This window comes from Trachemys scripta, chromosome 6 (assembly GCF_013100865.1).
Source record: "Trachemys scripta elegans isolate TJP31775 chromosome 6, CAS_Tse_1.0, whole genome shotgun sequence".
Lineage (NCBI taxonomy): Eukaryota > Metazoa > Chordata > Testudines > Emydidae > Trachemys > Trachemys scripta.
The window spans coordinates 32,841,499-32,867,285 of NC_048303.1; the positions used below are offsets into that span (position 1 = coordinate 32,841,499).

General features: G+C 39.4%; 1 protein-coding gene across 4 annotated transcripts; it reads right to left on the reverse strand.

Annotated features, from left to right (window-relative positions):
• Positions 1-699: 699 nt before the first annotated feature.
• MIER3 (MIER family member 3) lies at positions 700-25,226 on the reverse strand. Of its 4 annotated transcripts, XR_004646198.1 has the most exons (14): positions 25,159-25,226; positions 24,262-24,286; positions 21,302-21,447; positions 19,082-19,216; positions 17,573-17,693; positions 16,622-16,707; positions 16,335-16,407; positions 13,658-13,809; positions 13,087-13,168; positions 7,516-7,610; positions 6,127-6,254; positions 5,820-5,965; positions 4,871-5,711; positions 700-736 (listed from the first exon to the last, which is right to left on the reverse strand). XR_004646198.1 is itself a non-coding variant. In XM_034774219.1 (13 exons), exons 1-13 carry the CDS (start codon positions 25,165-25,167, stop codon positions 5,254-5,256), a joined length of 1,653 nt encoding a protein of 550 aa, XP_034630110.1. In that variant the 5' UTR covers positions 25,168-25,226; the 3' UTR covers positions 1,835-5,253. The 4 variants fall into 4 exon arrangements, 3 of the variants coding, with proteins under 3 accessions (XP_034630110.1, XP_034630109.1, XP_034630112.1); XM_034774219.1 differs by lacking the exon at positions 700-736 and having other exon boundaries at positions 1,835-5,711; positions 7,516-7,607; XM_034774218.1 differs by lacking the exon at positions 700-736 and having other exon boundaries at positions 1,835-5,711.
• Positions 25,227-25,787: the final 561 nt, after the last annotated feature.

The following is a 25,787-nucleotide window of genomic DNA, read 5'->3' on the forward strand; positions in this document are numbered from 1 at the left end:
TGGGACAAGGACCACGGTGGCTCTCCCAATAAACCCGCGCAAGCACATTGCCCACGTTCTGGATGAGATTACCGAGGCAGATTACCACAATGTGATAGACCACATCAATGCACTATTCCCCATCTAGACATGTATGCAGCCCTAACACTCCTCTCCCGAAAAATTTCCTTTCCGAAAATAAAAGCTGCTTACCGGGAACCTGCTCTTCTGTTTGTCCTCCACCAAGTACCGGCCGCTGCAACTGGCTACCTTCCTTCTGGCTTGAGAAGAGCTCCTGGCTGCATGGCTCCAAGGATTCCGGGGTGTCTACCTCCACCCCAGCACCCTCACTCCTGCTTTCCTCCTCCTCCCCCCGCTCTGAAGTGTCCATGGTGGTGCTCGGAGTGGAGGTGGGGTCACCCCCCAAGTATCGTGTCCAGCTCTTTGTAGAATCGGCAGATTGAGGGGGAGCACCGGAGCGGCAGTTTGCCTCGTGGGCTTTGTGGTAGACATTCCGCAGCTCCTTCACTTTAATCCTGCAGTGCAGTGCATCCCGGTCATGGCCCCTTTCCATCATGGCCCTTGATATCTGCCCGAAGGTATCGTAATTCCTCTGGCTGGAGTGCAGCTGGGACTGGACAGCTTCCTCCCCCCAAACACTGATGAGGTCCAGCAACTCGCCATTGCTCCATGCTGGGGCTCGTTTTGCACGTGGAAGCATGGTCACCTGGAAAGATTCACTGATAGCACTCCACACCTGGTGAGCAAACAGGAAGGGGATTTTTAAAATTCCTGGGGAATATAAAGGGCGGGTCTGACCGTTAGTCACCTGAGGCCAGGGCAGTAGAGTTCGAACTGATGAGCAGAGTGGCTAGAACAGGCATTGTGGGATACTGCCGAATACTTCTGGAGGCCAATCAGAGCGCATTAGGCAGCCACACTGGCGCTGCAGCGGCAGCGCAATACTCTCTATTCCTCTCGGGGAGGTGGAGTACAAGCAGCACTGTAGCCACGGAGATACAGTGCTGTACGTGCTTTGCCAGCGTGGACGGGGAGTGAGTTACAGTGCTGTGGGTGGCTTTATTGCGCTGTAACTCTCAAGTGTAGCCAAGACCTTAGGCACTTAGCTCTCCCCATGCAGTGTGTGGGGAGCCTGGCACTCAACCTTGGGCTTGAGGATTCCACCAGGCAGCAGGCTACCCAGAGGTTAGGTGCTGTAATGCTGAGCATAGCAACATTAAGTTCAGCATCATGGTGTTACTCCTAGATTTGATCATCTCAAAGATATTAAAGACATTCAGTTGCAAATTAATGGCTCAAACACACTTGCTTAAGAGAAGGCATGGTCTGACCACTGGAAGCCAAGAATTAAAAATTCTAATTTGGTTTAACCCTCCTCATATGGTTTTGGGCAAGTCACTTTAGCTCCGACTTAGTTTCCATATACCGTACATAGGACTCATTCCCATTCCCCACAAGGAGAAGGTAAGGCTTCTTAAAATGGTCTGCAGTTGAGAAGTGCTATTTTATTGATACCACTATTGAATACTCCAAAACGTGCTGTTCCGACGCCACAGTGAGTAGATAAAGTGAAACCTAACACTGTTTTTGCCTTTCTGTTACAACAGACGTCCAAAGAATCTCTCTTCCCTATATAGTAACTAGATCAGACATTGCCATACTATCAAAGTGAGTGTCCTACACATCTTAAAAAACATTCACACATTAAGAGATATTCTAAGTGATAAATAATGTGTTGCAGATGCATGAAAGCAATTTTACAAAAGAAAAAAAGGTTTCCAGACATTTATTTCTGGAACTGTACACCAGGTATTAAAGTACAACAAATACAAAATAATGCTCAAAAAAATCAGTGTTTATGTACAAATATTAAAACCAATGCAACAATAGCGACTTCCTCTTGAACATCTGATACTAAAACTTGTTCCGATTGTCACTGGTTTAGGTCATTATACACAGGGTGCTTATTTCAAACTGGGAAAGGCTGGAATCACTGGTGGCGTAAGAGGGCCATAATCAGACCTATACTATTTTAAACAATAATTGGTAATTTCCTTAAGTGAAAAACATTAAAAAAATAGTAACCTTGTCATTTTATAAATTACTGTATTTAGTTTCCCCTTTGTAGATAATGTGCTTGTAATTCTGGGCAAATAGTGTCCCTGTTGGTCAGTTTATCCATTAGTTTACATTCAAAGTTGAAATATGCACTAGAGACTTTGGTTAAATTCTGTAGTATTACTATGTTCTACTGGATCTGAAGTTTTCACACATTTTTGACCCTCAGTTTTAAAAATTAAAAACAGGAAACAATTGCACAATTCATTGACCTAATTGTACACAATTTAGTATTCTGCAAACAGTAATGTACATCCTTCAAGTAAATTCAGCAGTTTGACCATGACAAGAGGAAAACTAAACATTTAAAAATCTAGCATGAGAAGATGACATGACTAACAAAAGTAAAAGTATTGCTATAATCACAGCACCAGTTACACTTCTAAATGAATCAGCTATCCTCTTCAGATTCCCTGTACATAAAAGATACATCTACCAACACTGCAATTGCCCATTATGGATTTTTGGTTTGTTCATATGAAGAAAAAAACGTGGCAAAGGACAAAGAATTCATCACAGTTTGTTACAAGAATTGTGCTTCACCATCCAAGAATCAAGGCAATAGAATTTCTTCATATGGTTGCAATTCAGTTATCTTCATGCTGACCCTCAAAACGCAATTCTTTTAATAAACAGTAACAAGTTCTCCATTTAAATGTTTAAACTGAGAGAAAAATAGGTAAGTCCAGCTTTTAAAAGAAAAATTCAATAAATAGCTATTTTACAAGGATAAAGTCATAGTGGTACAAATTTATGAATGTCACATCAAGCATGCACAAAAATGTTACTATACACAAGTAGTCAGAAAATATTGAAATAGATATCTAAAAAGATATGCAGAATGTACATATTTACAAATCTTGCAAATTATTGCCTCATTTTAACAAGGAATTAAAAGTAAACGTTACCAGCTAGCTAGCCACGAGGCTAAATAAGATTAGAATTTAAAAATCTATTAGACTAGCCGGAAATCTTTTTTCTCTCATATCATTTTCTGAATTTTGGTCAAAAGTCTTTATTAAATAACTAAAGTGTCCATTCAACTTGCCGACAATCCAAACTTTAGACAAGTCTCTGTCTATATTAAGATCCCAGCAATGCATAGATAAACTGAATATATTACTGCATCAGCTAATGAGAATGGGCATGTTCATTTAAGTGCAACTGGTATAAGCATTCAGTCATCTTTGTGTAATGATTTTTATACAGACCAGCCACTGTAAACCCATAGTTAAACTTGAATGTATAACAATGAAAAAATATGGCCAGTATTTTACAAAATTACATAAAAATGTGTTGATTCATAAACAAAAGAAACAAGGTACAAAGTTCAGCACAAAACACAGCAACAAGAAGCTGACAACTTGACCCTGTGTTGTACTCTGACATTTGTAGCCAAGGCTACCCGTTATTTACTGTGTACTTACTAGAATTACATATTTCAGATGTTTAAGTTAAAGAATTGATAACAAATTATCGCTAACTACTTTTGTCCACTGTGCTAAACTAATTTTTATGGTAAATGTGCTATTGCGTAAACAGTTCAAAGCAATCTTCATTACAATGCTGTAAAGAAAACTCGGGAGTACGCTGCATCCAAAAATCAGGATGTCAATGCAGTTCACAGTATATATAATAAATACCCTCGTCCCTTTCAAATACTACCCAAAGTCTCTACTACTAAATTACTCAGCATAACCTTGAAGCAATTACTACAAATATTACCAATGCAGTCAAACTTAAGCATTTTAAAAAATGCAAGCAAATTAGTGGCAATTAATCTGCATTACAGACAGTGCAAAGAAAAATCTGAGTGTGTGTGGGAAAGTCTACTGCGATTCAATTGTACTGGGCTAAACTTCAGAATCTTGTAAACAAAAATGAAAAAAAAAAAAGCACAAACCTGAAAGTTGTATGCTCTGGAAGCATATCACATACCAATACTATGTTTTGTGGGAATCTGTAACACAACTTAAATAAAAGGGTATTAAATGGAATAATTTATGGTGACCCAAAATTTCATCTGAATATTCACCAAAAAATTGATTGGCATAAACAATTTTGAGTATGAGATGCATTTGTGCTGCTGTCAATTCCCATTTGAGAAAAGTATTGAAATGCCATTTTGAGACAATGACTTGCCAAAAGAAATAAACACAATCCATGCTAAAGGAAGTTTTCAAGTGTATACTTCAAGGTTGTACTGCATTATATAAAAATCTAGATAGTCCCTCAAATGAACTGCAGTGCTCCAAACAATTTAAGGTGTGTCCCAAATGTAAACCATTTAGTGGTCAATCCTAAACCTTGCAGACTGTGGCTTTATACATCAGCTGCCTCAGAAAAAAATTGATACAAATAACTGGTGTTATTTATTACATTACACTCTTAAAAGTTGTGGACAAAACCCCATCAAAATACAATATTCTAAAATGCATTTGTTTAGCCAATAAGTTTAAGTACACAGAAACCTTCTGGCAGTATAATTACTTCTGTGTAAGGTAGCCATGGCCTATAATTTTGCAACAGCATCTAAGTGTATGTCTTCACACTTTGCTCATACAGTCCCTTGTGCTAGCTTCCACCAAGATGAACTCGCTGTGTTGTAAACTGAAGTGCCCTAGTTTAGTATCACATGAGAGAAGGTTCCATTAAAAAACATCCTTCTTTGTGCAGTTTAAATTAAAGAAACCCATCCCTGCCTTTATTAAAAAAAAAAAATGCTACATTGAGCAGGAATCAGGATCTGTACCTGTAAACATTGTTATTCCACTGCATCTGTTACGGCAAAAGTAACTTAGACTAAAAAGCCACTTCAATCAGTTCACAACTTCTGTGCTGGTTTTGAGATGGTGACCTCTGTCTACAGGCTTTAAAAAAAATTGAAGCAGAGCTTAAAGCTGCACCAGAGTTCTCTTAATCCCAAACTCTGCCGAACATCATAGGACATTTCCACACGTATGGATTGAAAAATGAAATTATTCTTGATAAATCAAGATATAGTTCTATACATACAAAGACATCACTGATGTCATAAAGTTCAAACTTCCAGTGAAAGACTAAGCAAACCTGACAGTTCCCATCAAGTCTGCTGCTGCATTAAGTACCCACTGTTTTTGCAGTTCACCACTGGAATCATTCTGAGTGAAGGGCAGTATGTTGGTGTAGAGTGTGGGCACTGATGAAACCATTTGTCTCATTTGCAGATAGACTGCTGAAGTCAGCCACTGAGACAGCCATTTTGGCACTGGTAATATGATGTGTGTGGTTCTCAAAGTCCACACCCAAGTTATTTACAGAAACATCATTCATAAAGGATTCAGGGACTGCAATCCCCATTTTTAGTCTCTTGGCAGGTCTCTCTGACTCTTCACTGCACATGTTCATTGGGTTTAACTCCGAGTGATAAAATCCAGTCTCAAATAAATTAAAACAATCACTTTCACCATTATTAGGCAAGGTAAGCAACTCTTCTGTTACAACAGGCACATGATTAACTGGTGCTCGGGGTAAGCTGTCCAGAGGAGAAAAGGCATCTTCCAAGCAGTTCACATCTGTAGAGTGGCAGACTGTAGCTACACTATTGGTCAATGCTGGAAAAAAAAAAATGAACAAAATTTAAATAAAAATAGACTTTCTTGAGGTACAGTTACAACAGAAAACAGTCTTTTAAACTTAAATATTGATTTTTCTTGATTCACCTGTCAAGTCATTGGCAGTGATAGAGTTCAGAATGCTGAGCTGTTGATCAGGAATGGGCTCTGTTCTGCTGTTAGCAGTTAAGGCTGAAGAATGTACTGCTCCACCAAGGGCTTCTGCTTCATCTACCAACCGATCCATATAGTCCCTAGAAAGACATCCTTATATTAGAGACAGGTGTGTGACTAGAAGATGGATTTCTTTAATCCAACATCACTGCAGCATTTCACCACCCTGATAAAAGTTGGAAAAAACTCTAGATGCAGAACTGACAACAGTAAGGATATATTCCAAGCACTCTGTACTTACGTGACCCCTGGATGATGGTTGTACCTCTTCTTTCCAAACCTTGTTTGCTGAGCAAAGTAATCATAACGTTCTGATTTCTTCCACATGTAGTAGAATGCTACACATTCAGCAACTGTTCTAGTTCTCACCTAAAATGGTGCAGGAAGAATTAACATGCTTGTTTTAAGAAGAAGAAAAAAAAAAAAAAAAAAAAAAAAGAAGGGCAGGTGGAAAGGGGGGCAGGTTTGTAGTACTCTCCATCTTCCCCATTCTCCTACATTCTCTTAAGTTACATTTCTGATTAAGAGATTCTTCTAACAATATAAATTTGAAAAATGTACTATTTTAGATCCACTCAATAAAGCAATTTAATATGCTCAGCTATAGAAAATCCAGGTTTTTTTTTTTTTTCATTAAGTTTTACATTGAGACAGTGTCCAGGACAAAAATTAATGTCTCAATAGCAGTTCATAACAGCTTAACCATTTATGAAGAGTCAAAATATGCAAAGAAAAAAAGGGAGGAAAGCTAAGAGCAGTATGAAGAGTAACAAGCTAAAAGGGAAAATAAGTAAGGTATTATGGAAATTCTCCTTTTTGTAAGGTTAGTCAGCAGAGACTGCCCAGGCTCCGACAACAGGTGTGTGCAAAACTAGACTATTAAAATGGAAGTAGTCCTGATGGTCTAGATGATCCAAAAGATCCATTTAATCCCTATTATCCATGAATCTACATGCATTGTGCAATTTAAGGCTTCAAATACACTTGTTTCCCTTATATAAAGACAGGTCAGTTTCTGAGAGTACCAATCCTTAAGTCTAGCTAGGCTCTTATTCCATGTATTATTCCTTCCCCTCCATCCCTCTACAGAAGCGTCCATCCTTCCATTTGAGGAGTAGATGGGTCTCCTTGCTGAGTGAGTCCACATCACCACTCCTTAGTCAAAAGAATTACTGTTGAATGACAACTGTACAGTACTCGACTTTCCTGCTAGCACCTTAGTGGCTGAGTCCTGTGTGGCTGCAGAACTCCAAGCCCCTGGTGGCTATGAGATGGATAAGCTAATTAAGGTATTTTATTATTTTGCCTGGTCTAGACTCAGAGAATGAATCCAGGGCAGTGCAAAGCCAGAGCAGCATAGAGTATAACACAACAAAATTATATTACAAATGCATAAATGAATGCAATGTGAATACAACACTATTTCAGAGACTAATAGGTTGACTGATCTTGAAAATGTTGACTGTTGAATGTCGTTTGTGGTAAAGTTAGCGTGCAAATGACAAATCAGCTCTAATACATTGCCTCATATTTCACTGTAGGCAATGCTTCTGTTAAATTAGTTGCTTTTATAGATTTTAAGTGACTAAACTACCATTCTCTACATCCAATTTAAGTACATAACACTTACCTTATTTTTCTGTATGAGATGAAAATCTTTCCCGTAAATCAGAAGTGCATGTTCAAAGTTTCTGCATTCTTCTTCTGTCCAAGCGGTCATCTCTTCTAGAGGATTCCCAAAATAAGAACAGCACTTATTTTCAGATAATTTCCATCAGAAACTGAGTTACAAATATTTGTACTGATAACATTCATGAAAATCCAAATGCACTTTGAAGAGCAACTGATAAATTCTTTAGAATTTGTTTTATTCTTAATACACTGAAGCCTCTAATTATACTGTTGGTTAGAAAACTGAATCTGCTAATCATCAACTTTGGATACACTACTCTGTTCACTGAATGATAAAGGACTGTTAGAGTTTCATTTATTATTATTATATTTTATTTGTAGTCATCCAGGGCCAGGTGCACAAAAGGGCTTGGGCATCTAACTGCTCCTTTAAGTACCTAAATCCATCATTTAGGCACCACCAAGATCCCCAAAACTCTTAGCTGCTGCCTGACCGTGGAGGCATCTAAAATCCTTAGGTGCCAGGAGTTTCCACCATTAAAGTTCCCTAGGCACCTAAGTTTCTGCCAGAGAGCATGCACACAGCTGCCTCAGTCTAAGCACCAATCTCACACCTAAATCCAAGGAGGATCTTCTCACCTGCAGGGCCCAATCCAGTAGGCATTTTCAGAGCATGCCTAAACCCAGACAAAATTGCTAGGGGGGGGGATGGAGGTGGCCAGCCTTATAACCTTTAGCCCAGTGATCAGGGCACTCACCTCAGATGTGAAGACACAGGTTCAATTACCCCTCTGCTTAATGTCATTTCCCCCACTTGGATTTTCCACCTCTTAGGTGTGACTGCCCTAACCGCTGACTGTGGGATATTCAGGTATGGGTCTCTCTCAATCTGTCCCATTGAAGCTGTTCCATTGTGTATAAATAATTAAATAGACATCAGACCAGAGAAAATCCATAGTTCAGTGATTAGCGCATACACCTGAGAGGTGGCTTATCCAAGTTCAAATACATTCTCCACATGACTTGCAGGGTTTGGTGGGGAACTGAACCTGCGTTTCCCATATTCCTCCGGAGCACCTGAACTACTGAGTGAGAAGTTATAAGGGAGGCCACTGCCATCTCCTGGATTTCTTGCAGAAAACAAACAAAAAACCACCACTTAGGCATCTAACTCCAGGAAGGGGTTCACAGCTGAGACACCAAGCAGAGATAGGTGCCTAACTACCTGAGAGGCTTAGGCCTCACTCCTCAGCATTTCCTATTGGCTAGTTTAGATGACTTCCAACTCAGTGGGCTAGCTTTTGTGGATCCCATTCTTAGCCACCTAATTCACCCCATGCATTGTACAGGGAGCCTGGGCACCTAACTTGGGGCTGTGCATTCCAATGGGTGGCAAGGTGCCTAAATATTATGTGTTGCAATGCCTATGTTGCTTTGTGGATCTGGGCCCAAATCTGCCAAGGTTTGAAAACATCACCAGCATGTGAAGCAAAGTATTTTTCTGCACTGATTTCAAAGGTGTCTATTCTTGCAGGGGTACAAAGAACCACAGACCTTGGAAAATAGGCAAAGGAGAAACTGCTTTTCCATACATTTAATTCTGTAAAAAACTTGTAGTTCTTTTTACAAATTGGTAACAATGCAAGTTAGTGTTCATTTTCAACACACGCACACAGATCAAAGGAAAAACCTGTTTTCCATGGGGTTTCAGATCTTTCTTTATTGTGCACCTCAACCTAGTACTATAATACACAGTTTAAGATCATGTGGCTCAAACTCTATATAAGGATCATTTTAGCCTCCACTACCCTTGCTTTTTCAAAGTTTGATATTATTGTTACTTAGTATTTAGTACATAGTTTGCCATCATCACATTCCTGGGTTCTCACCTCCATTCTCCCAAAATTCAAACCACTATATAATAGCAGACATTCCCTGTTATGTCACAATTTGTTTTGATTTTGTTTCACGTTGAAGTATACTGAAAGAGGAGATATGTATTTACCTCATCAAGGAACAAGATAGTAGCAGGCAAACCACATATCTGTACATTTATTATGAGGTAGTCTCAGTTATAGTAGTAATTACTGCTTATTGTTTTTAATGTCCTTTTTGTATCATTCAGTTACACAGTAAAACAAGAGCCTTTCAGCTTACAGGCAACACAAATGATCTCTTTGCCAAAACAAGAATTCCCTATTAAGTGAAATCTTAAGTTATTCAAAAAGTTGACCAATCAATGAACTCTTACACCGTGTCCTGCAGCTCACCAAAACAGGATTCTGGCAGAACAATGCAGGGAGTAGATTCCAGGGGTGCAGGCATTCCACTGAGAATGTCCTGACTGCCACCTGCCACTGAAACTTTAACCTGCCAGCAAGCCCAATAAAGTAGGTTGAAATTCCCATTATAGGACCTGGGAGAGTTTCATGCAGGGTGGATAAAAATCAATGATTAAAAAAAAAAATCTGTTTTTTTTTTATTTAAAATTGGATTTGTTTGATAAAATTAATTGAGGAAAAAACCTGTCTAAAGATAGTTTTAATTAAGATACATTATAGCTGAAAGATATCTCATTATGGAATAAGAATTATAAATTCGAATTCTATAGTATGAGACAATATATTCATGTAATGTTTAAGAAAAGTTTTGTAAATGAGTTCCAATAGTTCATGGATTAGGGACCCAATCTTATGGGGTTCCAGGGCTTCTGTATAGATTATTTAGGTTAATCTTTCTATCTACCCAATGGGACTCAGTGCTCAGTCTAGAAAAGAGGTGGGCAAACTACGGCCCGCGGGACCCTCCTGCCCGGCCCCTGAGCTCCTGCCCTGGGGAAGCTAGCTCCCAGCCCCTGCCCCGCAGCCGGCGCAATGCTCTGGGCGGTGGGACTGCGAGCTGCAGAGCCCGGCCTGACCCGGTGCTCTGTGCTGCACGGCGGCGTGGCTGGCTCCAGCCGGGCGGCACGGCTGCCTGTCCTGGCGCCATGGGCAGTGCGGCTGTAACATCGCCAGCCACTGATGCTCCAGGCAGCATGGTAAGGGGGCAGGGAATGGGGGGGTTGGATAGAGGGCAGGGGAGTTCGGGATGGTGGTCAGGGGTGTGGATAGGGGTCGGGGTGGTCAGAGGGCGGGGAACAGGGGTGTTAAATGGGGGCGGGGGTCCTGGGGGGGGGGGCAGTCAGGGGACAGTGGGGGTCGGATGGGGCAGGAGTCCCGGGGGACCATCAGGGGTCGAGAAGGAGGAGGGGTCGGATAGGGGGTGGGGCCGGGCCACGCCTGGCTGTTTGGGGAGGCGCAGCCTCCACTAACCGGCCCTCCATACAATTTTGGAAACCCGATGCGGCCCTTAGGCCAAAAAGTTTGCCCGCCCCTGGTCTAGAAGATACCATCAGAGATGCTTCGTTTTGCGGTTCTCAAACTGTGGATTTGCGTCTCCAGAGATAACATGCTTGTTAACAGCACAAATGTTTTTAAATAATTAAATATCATATATAGAGGTGAGAAATAACAGACCTCAACCCTATTCTCCATCTGCAAATTTCTGTACACAGAGTCAATACCTCCCTCTAAAAGTGCAAAGTTTCAAAAAGTTCAATGAATAGAAGATTGTTGGGGATCTGGACAAGGAGAAGTAGTCTGGAGATAAATGTGAAAAGGGAGGGACAAGCAGTAGAAACAAAAGTGAAACTATTTGAGCAGGATATTCCAGAAGTCTTGAGGTCTTTCTGAGTGTAGCCTTTATTGATTTGAGATCTACCATACCATTCTCTCACTAGAATGGAAAACCTATAATGGCAGCAGGCCATAAAAGAGACCCAGTTTGGGAATATTTTAATGACGTTACTCTACCTGTGGGTAAGACAGGCATGCGTGCAAAATGCAAAAAAGAGTGCAACAAAGAAATGCAAGGCCTGGTTGCCCGAATGAAACATCATGAGAAGTATTCCTTCTCAGGAGGAAGCTGTGTTGAAGACGATGAAAGGAACATCACTTTAAAAATGTATAGTGTGTACCTCCTAAAAATGAAACCTACATCTATCTCAGAGTTGTGAAGAATATGTATTAAGGTTATAACAACCAACAAGAATGCACTTTTATGCAGAAATCCATGATTAAATCGAGTCTTCCTGACTAGTGATTTAAAATCAAATTGATTTAAATCAAATCCACCCTGGTTCCATGGACTGAACACTGTCCTCTGATCGCAAACTGCTGCCACAAGTGTAACTTTCTTACCATGCAGCATGTTTTCACATTATTGGGTTTTAGTCTTACTTTGCAAAGCCTCACTGAAATCTAGGCTGCAAGCATTCCAATTAATAGGAGTTTATGCAGAAACAATATTTAGTGAAAATGCCTGTAATGCACAGAATACTTTTGTCACATGATGTAACAACTATTTTATCCTTACGACACTCTTTACATATTTCTCACATTATGCTTATTAGCTAAAAAGTCTCACTGAAATAAATGATGGAATAATTGTTCATTTCAAATGATATAGTGCACAATACATAGTAAGAGCAAATACAATTAGTGGGACAACAAACGTGCCACATTACAAGATTAGGCACTAGAGCTGTAATATGTAACTTGGCAAGGATACCATATTTGCTAGGGTCATCAGAATGCTTTTTTGAAACTGTCCCAAAGCCTTAGCTGACTTCAGGGACTACCTCCTGAAGGTTGGTCTGTGGAATGGCAAAAACATCCTCATCTGAAACTTTAAGGAAGCAGGACTGCTTATAATGGGTCTTTTTAAAAACGAAATCACTTTAACTTCACTTTTCTGCATTTCCACAGCCTGCTTTAGGGCTCAACCCTGCATGGTATTGAGTGCTTTCAACTTCTTTTTAAGTCTATGGCAGTTGAACGAGATTAGCACTATACAGAAGATGTTTCTGCAGTACCAAGCCCCAAGTTTGCCTTTGCTTTCATCTGTGCATAGGATTAAAGGGAACTACAGGGAGTGAAAGACCGACGCCCCTGTTATCTGTATGGATCAGCTCTACTAACTTTTAAGGAAAGCATAAAGGCTGGGGACAAGAGGTGGAAAACACAAACCAACCTATCCTACTACATAGTGGAGCTATCTTGTGCTGATGAAATACATTCAGGGTTCAGTACAGGAAAGGGTGGGGCCACATCACAGAGCCAACTATGGTTTCTTGATTCTCAAGCAGCCTTGGCATGAGTTAGAGTAGCCTGTAGTCTGCTCTAACTTACGATAGCTGGCTCTGATCTCAGCAGGTCTATAAACCTGCTGAGAAATGCCAGAGGGGAGCAAAGTGTTGCTGTGCTCCACTTCCTCCCTACCCCCATCAGAGTAGGGAAGAGTGAAACTGTTGGTGGAGTAGGAACTGGCTCTGCCATCTTTGCACCCGCTGTGAACTCCTCCAGTAGAAATTCCCAACTGGCCAGCTACAGTCATGTTACATCCACTTTGTTCCATTCAGGTGGTGAAAAGGGTGATGACCTAGGGCTGAGAACCTGGTCTCAGTATTTCTGTACATTATAACTTTGAAGCGAGTCTTAAAGTATTCCCTACTATTTCAGAAATCTCTTACCTTGAGATGCCTTTCCATTTGAGCAATACCTCTCAATTGCTTCTTTTATATTATGGTTACATTTGAGTAGTTCATAGAGTGCCTAGAAATTAAGGAAATATTTTTGTTTAAAACAAGTCATTTAAAGTTTGTAGCTAAGCAGTTTAAGGCACTGTGTCTAGCTTCAATGATCAAATTGCATATCAGTCAATTAATTTTTACATTAAAATTTCATAAACAAAATAAACAATTTAAACAAAGTTACGTACCACTTACTATACCACTTAAAATAAGGTTTCACAAGAAAATACAAGTGGATATCTAAAGCTTGATGTGAGTTATACTGAGAACTGTTTGTTAAGAACATAATCATATACACATGCTGCATCACAAACATTGATACTATAGACTCCAATCCTGCCAATCCTTATTCACGTGCTTAATTAAGTACTGGCAGGATCAGAGTCTTACTTTGCACTTCCTGTGGAAAAGAAATGTTTGACTATTTTGTTACCTGTTGCACATACGCATAAAGAGAATGCACACTAGTTCCAAGGCAATGTGTCACAAATGGATAGGATATAAAACATACTTGTTCATTGTCCCGTGTGTGTATTCCTTCAGGAATTCTTCCAATATTTTTTTCATTTCCAGTTCTTAACGAGGTCTCAAAAAGGTATTCTTTAACCTTAATCTCTGAAACAACCTCAGGTCTCCAAAGTAACTGATCATCATTTTCATACACTGTTAAGAGGAAAATCCATTGAGATACAAACAAGGTTGTGTGAGTGAGAGCATGCACACCTATCCTGGTGTTTTTCATACTGTAGACCAAATATCAGCAGATGTAAATTTATATGGCCCCACTGAATTTATATACCTTAGTTTCTGGCACAAATGTTTTAGAACTATGACATAAGAAATTAGCAGCTTCCCCAAAGATAGAAAACAAGAAAGTAGCTAGAGGTAATCAAATCAAACATATTGATAGCATCATGTCACATGCACAAATAATACCCCTTTCCATATACCTCACTGAAGAGATATGCCTTGCACTGTGCCACAAAGGTGAACAGATTCAGGCTATATTGGAACAAGGAAGGAAGGGACTGAATTCTAAGGACAAGGACCTGTCCAAAAAAAAGAAAAAAGAAAAAAGAAAAATCTACTGGCCACTAGAGAATTCAAATCAATAAATTTATGCATATTTATATATGACAAAGTTGGGTGTTTTATAAACTAGTGAATACAGTCACATCTCTGTTTGCTTAGAGTTGCACACAATCCTTGAAAACAGTAAAAAAGAATAAACCAATAAATGAGCAGTAAAAAATATGAATTCTAGCACTACATTTATTCCTCAGTCAGTTCAAACACTTTCCATGCTGGAAAAAAGCAAGTGACTAAGCAGTCACTGTCTTCAAAAAAACTTGTTGCTATATATTATTAGACGTGCTGATCTTGATGCTAATACTGGGATTTCTGGCTCAAATAGTCATCAACTACTAGAGTAAGGGACATACATGTTCTGTAATGAGTTTGGGTTGTGCATTTATACATCTTTGTCAAATCACACTGGAAAAAAATCTAATATGCAAGTAAGTGGCTTTTATAAATATCTTGTATGTATATCAACAAACACGAGACAGGACTTGAACATTAATTATCGTTAGCAGCAAACATTCAAATTTCAATCCCTGCTATTAAAATATTTAGTATTACGAACAGACATTTTTGACATTACATTTAACATGTCATACAGTCTGCAGACAATGCAAAATTAGATAAATTATCTGATCCATGGCAGTCAAAGGAATCAAAGGCTGGTACAGGCCAAAAGAGTGAGGAAGATCTGCACCTCCTACAATGAGGAGGAATTAAAAAAACAACCCTTTTCACCTTATAAGATACTGTTACTGCCCAAGAATAGAAGATGCTTTCACAAACAGTAACGTTACAAGACTGAATTTAGAGCTGTCCCAGGGAACACAAAGCCCAAGCCACCAGAATCACCGCTGCTTTTGTCACTGTTACCAAGGATGTACATTTCATGTACTTTTAATTTCTAAAATGAAATCTTAGGAAAGGTCAGGAGTTTTATTAAAAACAAAAAACCCATAACAAGACTACTGTAATATTACAGCTGTATAAACCTCTCAGCTGTTCTGGAAAGTCTAAGGATAGGGTGAAGGAGAGATGTCATTTTTTCTCTAAACAGCCAAACTACTTAGCACTATATTCAACTGTTTTAAGAAGGCTGTATTCCCCTATCATTGTATTTAACTTTAAATTGTTAAAAGTGACTCCAGAAAGGAATAAAAACAGAGTTATAGACAAATGGCATAATGGAATCAGAAACACCACCAAAAGCACCCACAGGCTTGTGTTTGATTAGATTTGTTTTCTGATAGAATTTTACAGGTAAAAAGGTCATTAAAAACAATTTTGAAAGTGTACAGAAAAAAATTAATACCATCCAGTTATTGATGCACTCTACAATCAGTTCCAAGATTTCCTGATGTATCTGGAAGTGAGGAAGTTTCAGTTTTAATACTTACCTTTTCTGAATCCTACAGCTATTTACCATCCAGAAAGTTGGGGCAGAAAGGTATTCAGATAAAAATCTCATCTGAACTGAATAAATCCACTCTTTTTTCCTACTGAAACTAATTTTTACCTTAATTTAGATAGAGACAGACTCATGCAACAAATGGAATAAAGAAAAGCACATTTATAGAATGATCACAGGATTTCTCTTTCCAAAACTACTTGGCCAGTAAAAGGAAATTATTTAGAACAGAGAGTTTGTTGCTTAATGTTTTTCTGCAGTAGTTTTGTAACCCACAAAGCTATGCCATTCTAAAGGCAATACAATAATATTCTTTGATTATGGCTGAAGTGCCTGACCTCTCTAAAAGAGAAGCAAAGATACTCTTTCTGAAGGTCACTGAATAATTGACCTCATATTCAATTGCAGTTTGCATTTTCTGTGGGTAACAAACTCTTCCTGGAGCCATTTTATGATTTGGTCTAGTATTATTATCCTTCCGGTTTAATATTTGATTTTTCTTATTTCTCCTTTTCTATGAGAATTTTATACCCAAAGTTATTCATTAGAATTAAATATTACAATGGAGATAATTTAGTTGCACTGTTGTGTCTTGGCTACTATTGTTATAACTTCTGAAGTCAATTTTTGATCCTCGTGATTTTTAAGTAATGTCTAATGTTTTTATATAACCAAGTAGAAGTAAAACAGAAGAACTTACCCTTTTCATCATCACTGTACTTGCCCAGGTAAGGTGGTATTTCAGCCTGATACTGCGAACCAACCATTATTTCCTGAAGGTTTAAAACAAAACAAAACAATCACACAAACACACTTTAACTTTCCACTCAAAGACATATGAGCATTAAAAATGTCAATACAAGATGCATTTGATTCCAGGATTAAAGCACTGTTTTAGATACAATTTGTTTTTATTTCAGATTCTTTTTTTATGTAAGAAAATTCCACTGAGATTTATTATATGGAAGTAATTGATACTTTAGTTACCTTCCTCAAATCTTCAGATGAATTACCAGTGTCTGCCTCAACATCTTCACCATCCGATTCCTTATCTCCATCATACGTAGTGTTTGCTTTATATGCACCAAAACAAAACAAAAACAAAAAAAAGTATTACTTAGCAGTATTTTACAGTTTGCACATAGAACTACAATTGCATCTGTTTTGTTTTACTTTAAAAAAACTAAACAAGAGCATCTGCTTTCATTTAGAGACAATGGTCAATGGTCTTCTTAATAATTTGCTTTTCTGTGGAACTGCAGCATAAAAGTTAAATAGTAGAAGGTACTATATCTGCAACTGAGTGCGTTAGAAATGGATAGCTGACTGTCAAAGGAAATAAGATAATTTGTCTCAAAGGCACTGCAAGTATAGGTCAGCAACAGGAAGATACTAGTACTACAATTTATCTCCCAGTTGCCTTTCAGATTACTTTGCTGTGGTAATTGTTCTCTACACTGTCCATTTAAAATTCTGTTATCCAACTGTTTCAGGGACATTGAGCTAAACAAGTATTATCAATTTGGAAAGAAGTACGAGAGAAAATATGGTAGAGATATAAAATAATGAATAGTAGATTAAAAGAAAGTTGATTGTGTGCTCCTCTTTACCCTTTCCTGTAAACGGACAAGAGGGCACTCCAAATAAAAGCCAAATTAATAACTGGGTATTTGTCAAGAAATTAACCCACCATATATTTTCTGTGATCACAACTCAGTTGAAAAGTATCAGATTCTATAGCTGAATCATCAGTAATGTCAACAAAAAATGATTCCCTTAGAACATCCTGCAAAGTGCCAGTGTTCCTCAACTTCCAGTGAAATCAATGGTGTCAGCACCTCCCAGGATTGGGCCCTAATTTTGTAACTAGACAATCTTTCTATATATCTATACAGCGCTTAGAATGTTTTGGCACTACTATAGCATTAGTTTTCTTACATCTTAATGGTCGAGGAAAGAAGTCTGTAGCTTCATGTGAAGTAACTGATGGTGTCAAGTCATCAGCAGAAGACTGTGTTTCTTCATCATCACCTGACAAGAGGTCTTTAGCTATTTCCTCCTGTATCATTCAAGAAAGAAAATCAAAGAATTAGGACTAAGTATAGGTTGGTGAGCCTTTGGAACTAGCAAGTTTGAGGTTCTATTAGCAAATACATTATTTAACTTTTAACCAAAAATTATTCTATTCTTCTGCACTCCCCAAAAACTTAAACACAAAAAAATCAGAATTACATTCCTAAGATTTTTGAAGTATAGAAACCAAAACCAGTGTGAAAGTGGTTTTTTACCACTCACTCCAGAGCTGACTCTGAGGTTCTTCATCCTGACATCATTAAAACCCTTGGGAGGTGGGAGAGGGGGTTGGGACGGAGTTGCCCTCAGTGAAAAAGCCCACTGGGGATTGCCCCCAAACCTGAAGCAGCCTAGGGATCTTTGGAGACCCTGTGGCTGTGCATCAACTTGGCCCATCTGGAGTTTCCCCTAGTCCTAGCATCACAGCTCCACTGGAGCTGCACTACCAGGAACTGATCACTAACCAGGTCGTCCCCCAGAACTCTCTGGAAGAATTAATACAGCCCAGACCCATATTTCTTTTTCTTAGGGTTCTCTGCAGGACTGCACAAAGGATGATGTGACTCCTGTTGTCCTGCCCCACTCAGTCTCCTTAACAGTGAACAGCAACTTCTACAGAGTTTGTAGATGCGTCTGAGCCTCCCTCTTCCACACAGAGAAGTTGGAGAGGAAGAACTGCATGTGGATATGCATCAGGTAACAATCCAGACCACATTTTTTGTAACCACACGGTAACACTGAAATGTGCATCCTAATTGGACTCTAAAATGCACAGCAGTCAGTTTAAATGTTCAGGAGAACTGAGAAAACCATCTCCAAGGGTCACAATTTAAAACACTGAAGTTTCAGGTTTTATACCAGTTGCATAATACACCCAGTCTCTGCATAAATGACAGTTTCTCTCTCACCTCCACAAATCTAATACTTTTCTTATCCAGTTGAAGGAAACACTCCAAAGTATTCAGGAGCAAGTTTTCAAATTAACTATATATCCACAGAAATTTTGATACACTGTATATATAGTTGAAGTCATAAATATTAGTCCCCAGCTTCACACACACACACTACTGAAAGTTCCAAATTTAACTTTTTAAAAAGTGATATTAAACAAAATAAAACTATAAGTCTTTAACATTACAAATGACTCAAGAACTTCTACTTTCTTTTATACTCATGTAGCATCAATAACTTTAATGAAATTGTGCCTCATTTACAAATGTACTGTAAATAAGTAAAATCAGAGTCAGATTCTAAATGTCCATTAAGAAGACTAGTGTGGATACTTTGCATTCAGACTAATAGGTGTCAATAACCTTTGTATTACCAAGAGAAAGACAAAGATCACACAGGTTCCTAGCTTTAAACTTGACTTACTTTGTCCAGAGTCATATCTGGAAGTTCATCCGCAAGTTCACTTGGGGAGCTATCTGCACTGGAACCTGCTATAACTGGAATTGTAGGTTCATAGCCATAGAAAGCCAGTAAATCTTCTAAAGGCATGCTTCCTTCCTAATATAAGAACAGTTAAAAATATTTAACATTTTAATATTGTCAAATACTACATATTGTTATACAAGCATAAAGTGACAAGATTAATTTTGAAATAGTTTAATAGTGAATTTAAAAGGATTATAACTCTCCAATTCCAAAGACAAGAATAGTTTTAGAAAAAAACTGAATACGTATTTCAAATTTTTTTAACACACAGCTGAATTTGGCTCATAATCACGTATTTAAGGCACTTTCAAAATCTGTTTCAAATTTCTCTGAAAATTATTTACTGGATATATACAAGAGAAGGCTTAGAAGTAAATATTAACTGAATATAAAAACAGTTTCTAATCATTTGATCCAGTGTAAAGTATGATTGACTAACATTTCTTTAGGATAACAGATATATTAAAAAAAATATGAAATAGTGAAGCAGGAAGCAACCATATTATCAACTTGAAGACTTACAACGTAGCAAGATGTTATAATCACAGCTGCAGCCAGAGACACAAAAAGAAGCCAGCAACAGATTTTCACAGCAATTGTTAGTTTTTGCTTCTACCCACCCCCAAAAATACTTTTTATACTGACTTCCCAGTTTTTTTGCTTTGGGGAAGTAAGGAGGAGGAGAAAATAGGGAGACTAACAAAGAGGGTAAGCTGAGGAAGAACTGGGGAGGGCAACTGCATACCAGCAGCTTTTGATAATCCCGTCTTGTTACATGTCATCAGGCTGTATTTCCTATTGCAATTAATAATGTGGCAATTCCCAGGCATTAGTCAGTTGCCTGATTCATATCAACGGAGATACTTGAAAATATTTTCAAGTATTTATAAACATTGTTTTAAAATCCTTGTTGAACTCACATTCTGATTAAGTGATTTTTTTTTCTTGTAATCATCTAAGGGCCCCAGCAAAGACTTCTCACAGTGATTACAGTTAAACACGTGCTTAAATCTTTGCAGGATTGTGACCTAAAACAATATATCCTTTAATTTATTGGCACTGATTCTCTCTCTTCCAAAATAGCATCAAATAGGTAATTTTGTGGAGTAATAGTTTACCAAGTGTAGTTTTTAAAACCATGTTTTTTCTGATTTACAACTGCATGCATGAAACCTACAACAAAAATTGGTAATTTCTAAAGGGCAGAATTGGTGGTATGGAAGCCTACCAATGTGCAGTGTTGTCCCACATACAGCAAATACAAACTTACACTATTAAACATATACAGCCAATTTCAGATCTGGTGTTACCAGGTGCATCTCCCTGGAAATCTCTGGACCAAATTCTGCAGCTATGTGAATGGTGCTATAAGCAGCTCAGCAAACAGCAGTATAACTATCACCAATTTGGCATTCAGTGGATGTGCAAAATGGGTGACACACAGACAAGGATGAAGATGGGGTGTAACAGGAAAAGCAACTAACAGAAGAGTGTAAAATAAAGCAGGAGGGGGCCAAGTTATTTTGCACATTTACAGAATGGCAAATTGATGCAAGCTAAACTCACTTACACCCATTTTCTGCCTCAGAACCACCATTAATTTGGCCCATCATACTTAAACAAGGCTATGGAATAAAGCAATTGATGGTAAGAATGAAATTATGGCCATGATAAAATAGTTCATACTGTGCTTAATCAATATTCTGATTTGAAGTGAAGCTAGTCCTCATTAAATACTTTTTGTGGTGTATGATTTTAATATATTTCCCACTTAATAAAAACAAGAACTGATACAATGGTATCAAATACTATAAACACAAGACAAACGTGTTCCATGGGTGAGTAATTTCTCTTCCAAAGCAAAAGTACTATTGTCATATTAATTAGAAGGGAAGTACTTTAAATTAACACAGCTCTGAAATCTTTGGAACTGATCAACTGAGTTCTGTGGTAACTTCCAACTGAAGATCCACCCACATATATCCAATAGCTAAATCTGACTATTTTATATTGGCTGCAAAGGCATTTACTATTGTTTCTATGGAATTTACTTAAACAAGATAAATGAAAGAGAAGGTAGACTGTCCTTTGTATTTACTAAAGTAAGTACAGTGTAGCTGTATCATTAGGAAAAGAAGGTAAAAGCCCTTCTCCTACCTTTTCTAAATCTTCAATTTCAGAGTTGAAGTTTTTGCCCTCCTCCATCATTTCCTCCTCTTCAAGAGTTCTCTCATCATCATAGTCATGTACCAACATTTCAGCAGTAGGGTCAAAATCATGATCCTCAGAAGATAAAGAACCAACTACAAGAAAAACAATATGAAACACTTTACCAATATGCAAAGCCATACTATAATCAAAATAAGATTGTGTGCATTCTTTTAAATGAAAGGTCAATATTCTCTAGATACACCTTTACCACGATATAACGTGACCCGATATAACACAAGTTTGGATATAACGTGGTAAAGCAGCACTCCAGGGGGACAGGGCTGCGCGCTCCGGCGGATCAAAGCAAGTTCGATATAATGCGGTTTCACCTATAACATGGTAAGATTTTTTTGGCTCTCGGGGACAGCGTCATATCGGGGTAGAAGTGTATAGAGTAAGAAACAAGTTTTAAAGTGGCTTTAACTGGGCCTCCATTTTTGTACCTGTAAACTGTAGGTGCAATTTTGTGCTCTGCAATTTGAGCCACTTGGTGATCTAAAGAGATTACGTTGAAAGTGATCAAATTAGGTCATTTTCAGAAAGTCTAGTCATATCTACACATTTTATTGTGTATAAGATAAGAACCATGAGATTCTTAAAAAACATGTCCAAAACGAGCATAACAATGTAAAATATAGTTCTGACACAAGGTCTTAGATTTGATGCTGTAACTAGAAGCAATATGTCGCTTGTGGAGCCTGTCTTTGACAAGAGACTAGCATATCTTTTCACTGAATAGAATAGCCAGCCTAGCTTCAAAGCTGTTCTGATGAATCAACTTTCTTCTAATAGCAAAATAAGAATTGAGCACCTATGTCAGAAGAATTTAGTCCCAGGAATGAGATGTTTCATTAAAATTCAATTGCATTCTATGTAGTTTATTCAGAATGGAGGAACAAACTCCACTGGAGTTCTAATTCTCAAATAAGATACACGAAAGATACAGAACAAGAAACAGACTACATTCATTTATTAATTTCTTTGGAATATAATGTAAGTGGCAACTATCTGGCCCAACAGAAATTGCTACATTATCTAAGTGGCTACCTACAGTCTTTTTTTTTTTCACAATTCTGTTGCCTTGCATTTTCTAATTTAAATACATTTTTATGACAATATTAGAAAGGAAGCCATTAGATTTAAAACATTTTTTAAAAAATAAGTATTCTACACCACAAGACTACATTCAATATCACAGATTACTGAAAGAAAGAAAGAAAGAAAGAAAGAACTTAAAAATTTAACTGTTCACTATTCTATTTACTTATTGCATTCTTTCAGCTAGGATAGACAGAGTAGCCAAATACACTTTCTTTTCCATTCAGTTTCACTTTCCGGTTCTTTTGCACTAGCACTATGTTGTAACTTTTAGATCGCAGAAAGTGCCCAGAAATATTTTTGGTAGGAACTGATTTCCATATGCAGTTTTGATTTTAAATTTCATTGAAACATCCATATTGGTCCTAGGTTTCATAAAAAAAACACACACCATACTTCTGGGTTCAAAGGCAAAGTCTCATAATACTAATCTTTAAAAGATCCTTCCCTTTATTGCTAACACTTAAGATTTTTAAAGCATTTCATTTCTTGTTCACTTTCTAGATTTAAACATTACTTTCTTTTTCAACATTATTTTCATTATCCAGAAATAAAACAAACACTCAATTTCATTTTCCAGTTCTCACTAGAACAATATTGTTTGAGTTCACAACACTGCAGGGAAACATTTCAAACCAAAAGTTGTTCCTTTTATATTTAAAAAAAAAAGCATCCATTAAAACTTGACAATTTGTATTAGGTCTTGTAGAACTCTCAAAATCTACAGAGCCTAAAACTAGTTGATAATATCCTTTTAATTATGATAACTACATTTACATGTTGAATTTTTTAGTTACATTATTTAGACACTGCTCCCACAGCTTCTAAAGAAGTATCCAGATACATAATTGTTAAATAATAATTTCAAATATAAGATGCTGTACATTATGTATTCTGAAAACTACACTTGCTAATTACTGCACTACGTTGTTTTACATTTGTTTGTATAACTAAAGTGGAAAGTGTATTCCATTTACAGTCTTTAAACAAAAATATACCATTTACTTAACTAACTTGGAATATTCAATGATCTGACAAAGTATTTTTATTCAGATATGTAAACATTTTATTTTAAATTAATAAGTTTAACAAATGTAGTTAAAATGTAGCCAATTAAATTGTAAAGACTAGTTTTTGTTATCAAAGATAAATTACTATTTGAGCTCATCTGGAGAATGATGATTGCTCAGGAACAAAAGCAAAATAAGGTCCCAATCCTAAAAACACTTATGCATGAACTTAATCTTACACATGAACAGTCCTATTAAAGTCAGTGGGAATAACTGCATGTGTAAAGTTAAATGTTTATACACTTGTTCAGGATTGAGGCCTTAAATGGGGGATAAATAATAATACTTAATATTAAGGTTAAGAAGAAAGACTAAGTAATAACTGAAAAGTGTTTGAAACTTGTTAATAACTAGTATCAGAATTTTAGAAGCCTGTAGTTAAGGGTTATCAGTGAAGTGGTCATTCTCTTAAGTCTACATATTTTTATTAAGAAATTGACTTCCAAAAGTTAAGAAAAAAAATCCAGTTACACAAGGATAAATTATTGGGCAATTAGTTGAGACTACAAATTTGGTGAGAGAACTGTTCTAGGGCACACTCCATCTGTTATTAGGCAGCAAACTGGAGACATGGAAATAAAACATTTAAAGTGAACTAACTGGGGGGGGGAGGAGGGGGAACTTTGTAAAGAAGTAGAAAAAGTTTGTGGTGGGTCTTTCACAGAAGCACCTGCAACCCAGCCCCTACCAAATGCTACCCAGCCGTTGGGACCATAGAATTAAGTAAACAGGACAAACCTGGGCTCGAACTTCCAAAGGAAGCCTGGAACATAAAGGAGAACGAGGAAGAGATGTTAGATGGATGCGCTGCAACTAGAAATCAGGGAAGGAATCCTACAGCTAGAATAACAGGTAGGTTTCTCAATCATTTCAAGTTGCCTGTCTCCCCGCATCACTCTCTGTGAAGGAGTCTCTCTGTCCTTCCCCCAGTTTTCTTCTTCCTCCTCCCCTCTATCTCCTGTCTCTCCCCATCCCCCTAGGGTAGACGCCTCATTTCTCCTTCTCAGCGCTTTTCTCCCGTCCCCTCCGTCCTGCCCCTCCATCCCAATCCCCGCTGCCCCAGTCTCTCGCTTGCTGGCTCTCCTCCGCCACATCGCCTCTCTTCCCTCTCCCCGGCCCGGTCTCCTGAGAGGCCCCGGAGACAGAGCCCCGTCCAGCCACCCCAGCTCTCCCGGCCCGGCCGGGAGGTGACAGGGGCAGGGAGTGACGGAGGGAGCCAGACCGACCGCCGCCGCCTCCTCCGCGCACCCCAGTCCGGGTCTCTCTCCTCCTTCCACCGGCCAATTCCCCCTACGCCTCTCGCTAGCCGCTGGGCCCCTCTGCGCGCCCCCCAGGGCTCCGGCCAGGAAACCAGCCCGCCCCGGCCGTGCCCGGGGCCTGTCCGCCGCCCCGGGGCTGGGACCCGGCACCCCGCTCCGCAGAGCGAGCGGCCGCGGCCTAGTCGCGCAGGCTCCCGCTGCCCCGGTGCGGACGGCTCCGCCAGACCCCATGCCGCCCCCGGAGTCCCGCTGCCGGCCTCCACTCTCCGGAGGAAGGTTACCGGGCCGGCAGGACCAGCGCGAGCAGCCTCCCCACAGCGAGGCCCCGCAGCGAGCCGGCCGGACCCCAGCGCCCCTGCCCGCTTTCCCCGCTCACCTCCGCCATATTGGGACCGCTCGGGCTGAGCAGTAGCGCTGCGCCAAGTGCCCGGATGGGGCCGCTAAGCCAATGGCAGCCGGAGCCAGAGCTGGAGCCACAGACGGCCAGGGAGGGAGAGGGGAGGCGGCGCAGAGCCGAGGGCAGCCCCCAGGCACCCTCCTCCTGTCCTCTCCAGAGTCTGCCCTCACCCCGCCACAGAGGGCGCTGGGCGCTCCCCACAACGCAACACAACCCAACACAGGGAGCTGCCCCGGGACCGCCCCGTCCCATCCCCAGAGGGTGCTGGGTGCTCCCCACCCCACAACCCAGGCGGCTGTCCTGGGACTCCCCTGCCCCATCCCCAGAGGGTGCTGGGTGCTCCCCACCCCACAACCCAGGCGGCTGTCCTGGGACTCCCCTGCCCCATCCCCAGAGAGTGCTGGGTGCTCCCCACCCCACAACCCAGGCGGCTGTCCTGGGACTCCCCTGCCCCATCCCCAGAGAGTGCTGGGTGCTGCCCACCTCACAACACAGAGGGCTGTCCAGACTTCTACCCCATCCCAAGAGTGCATTCCACAATACAGGAGCGCTGCACAGTAACCTGTATCTCATCCTGAGAGGGTGCTGAGCGCTGTCCATCCCACAAG

What these genes read in the sequence shown, in the direction of transcription:
- MIER3 (XM_034774218.1), bottom strand. An exon ending in CTTTGGAAGTTCGAGCCCAG is followed by an intron (nt 21,448 to 24,261) that starts GTTTGTCCTGTT and finishes TTTTTCTTGTAG; the next exon opens with TTGGTTCTTTATCTTCTGAG. An exon ending in CAGATATGACTCTGGACAAA is followed by an intron (nt 17,694 to 19,081) that starts GTAAGTCAAGTT and finishes TGAATGATACAG; the next exon opens with GAGGAAATAGCTAAAGACCT.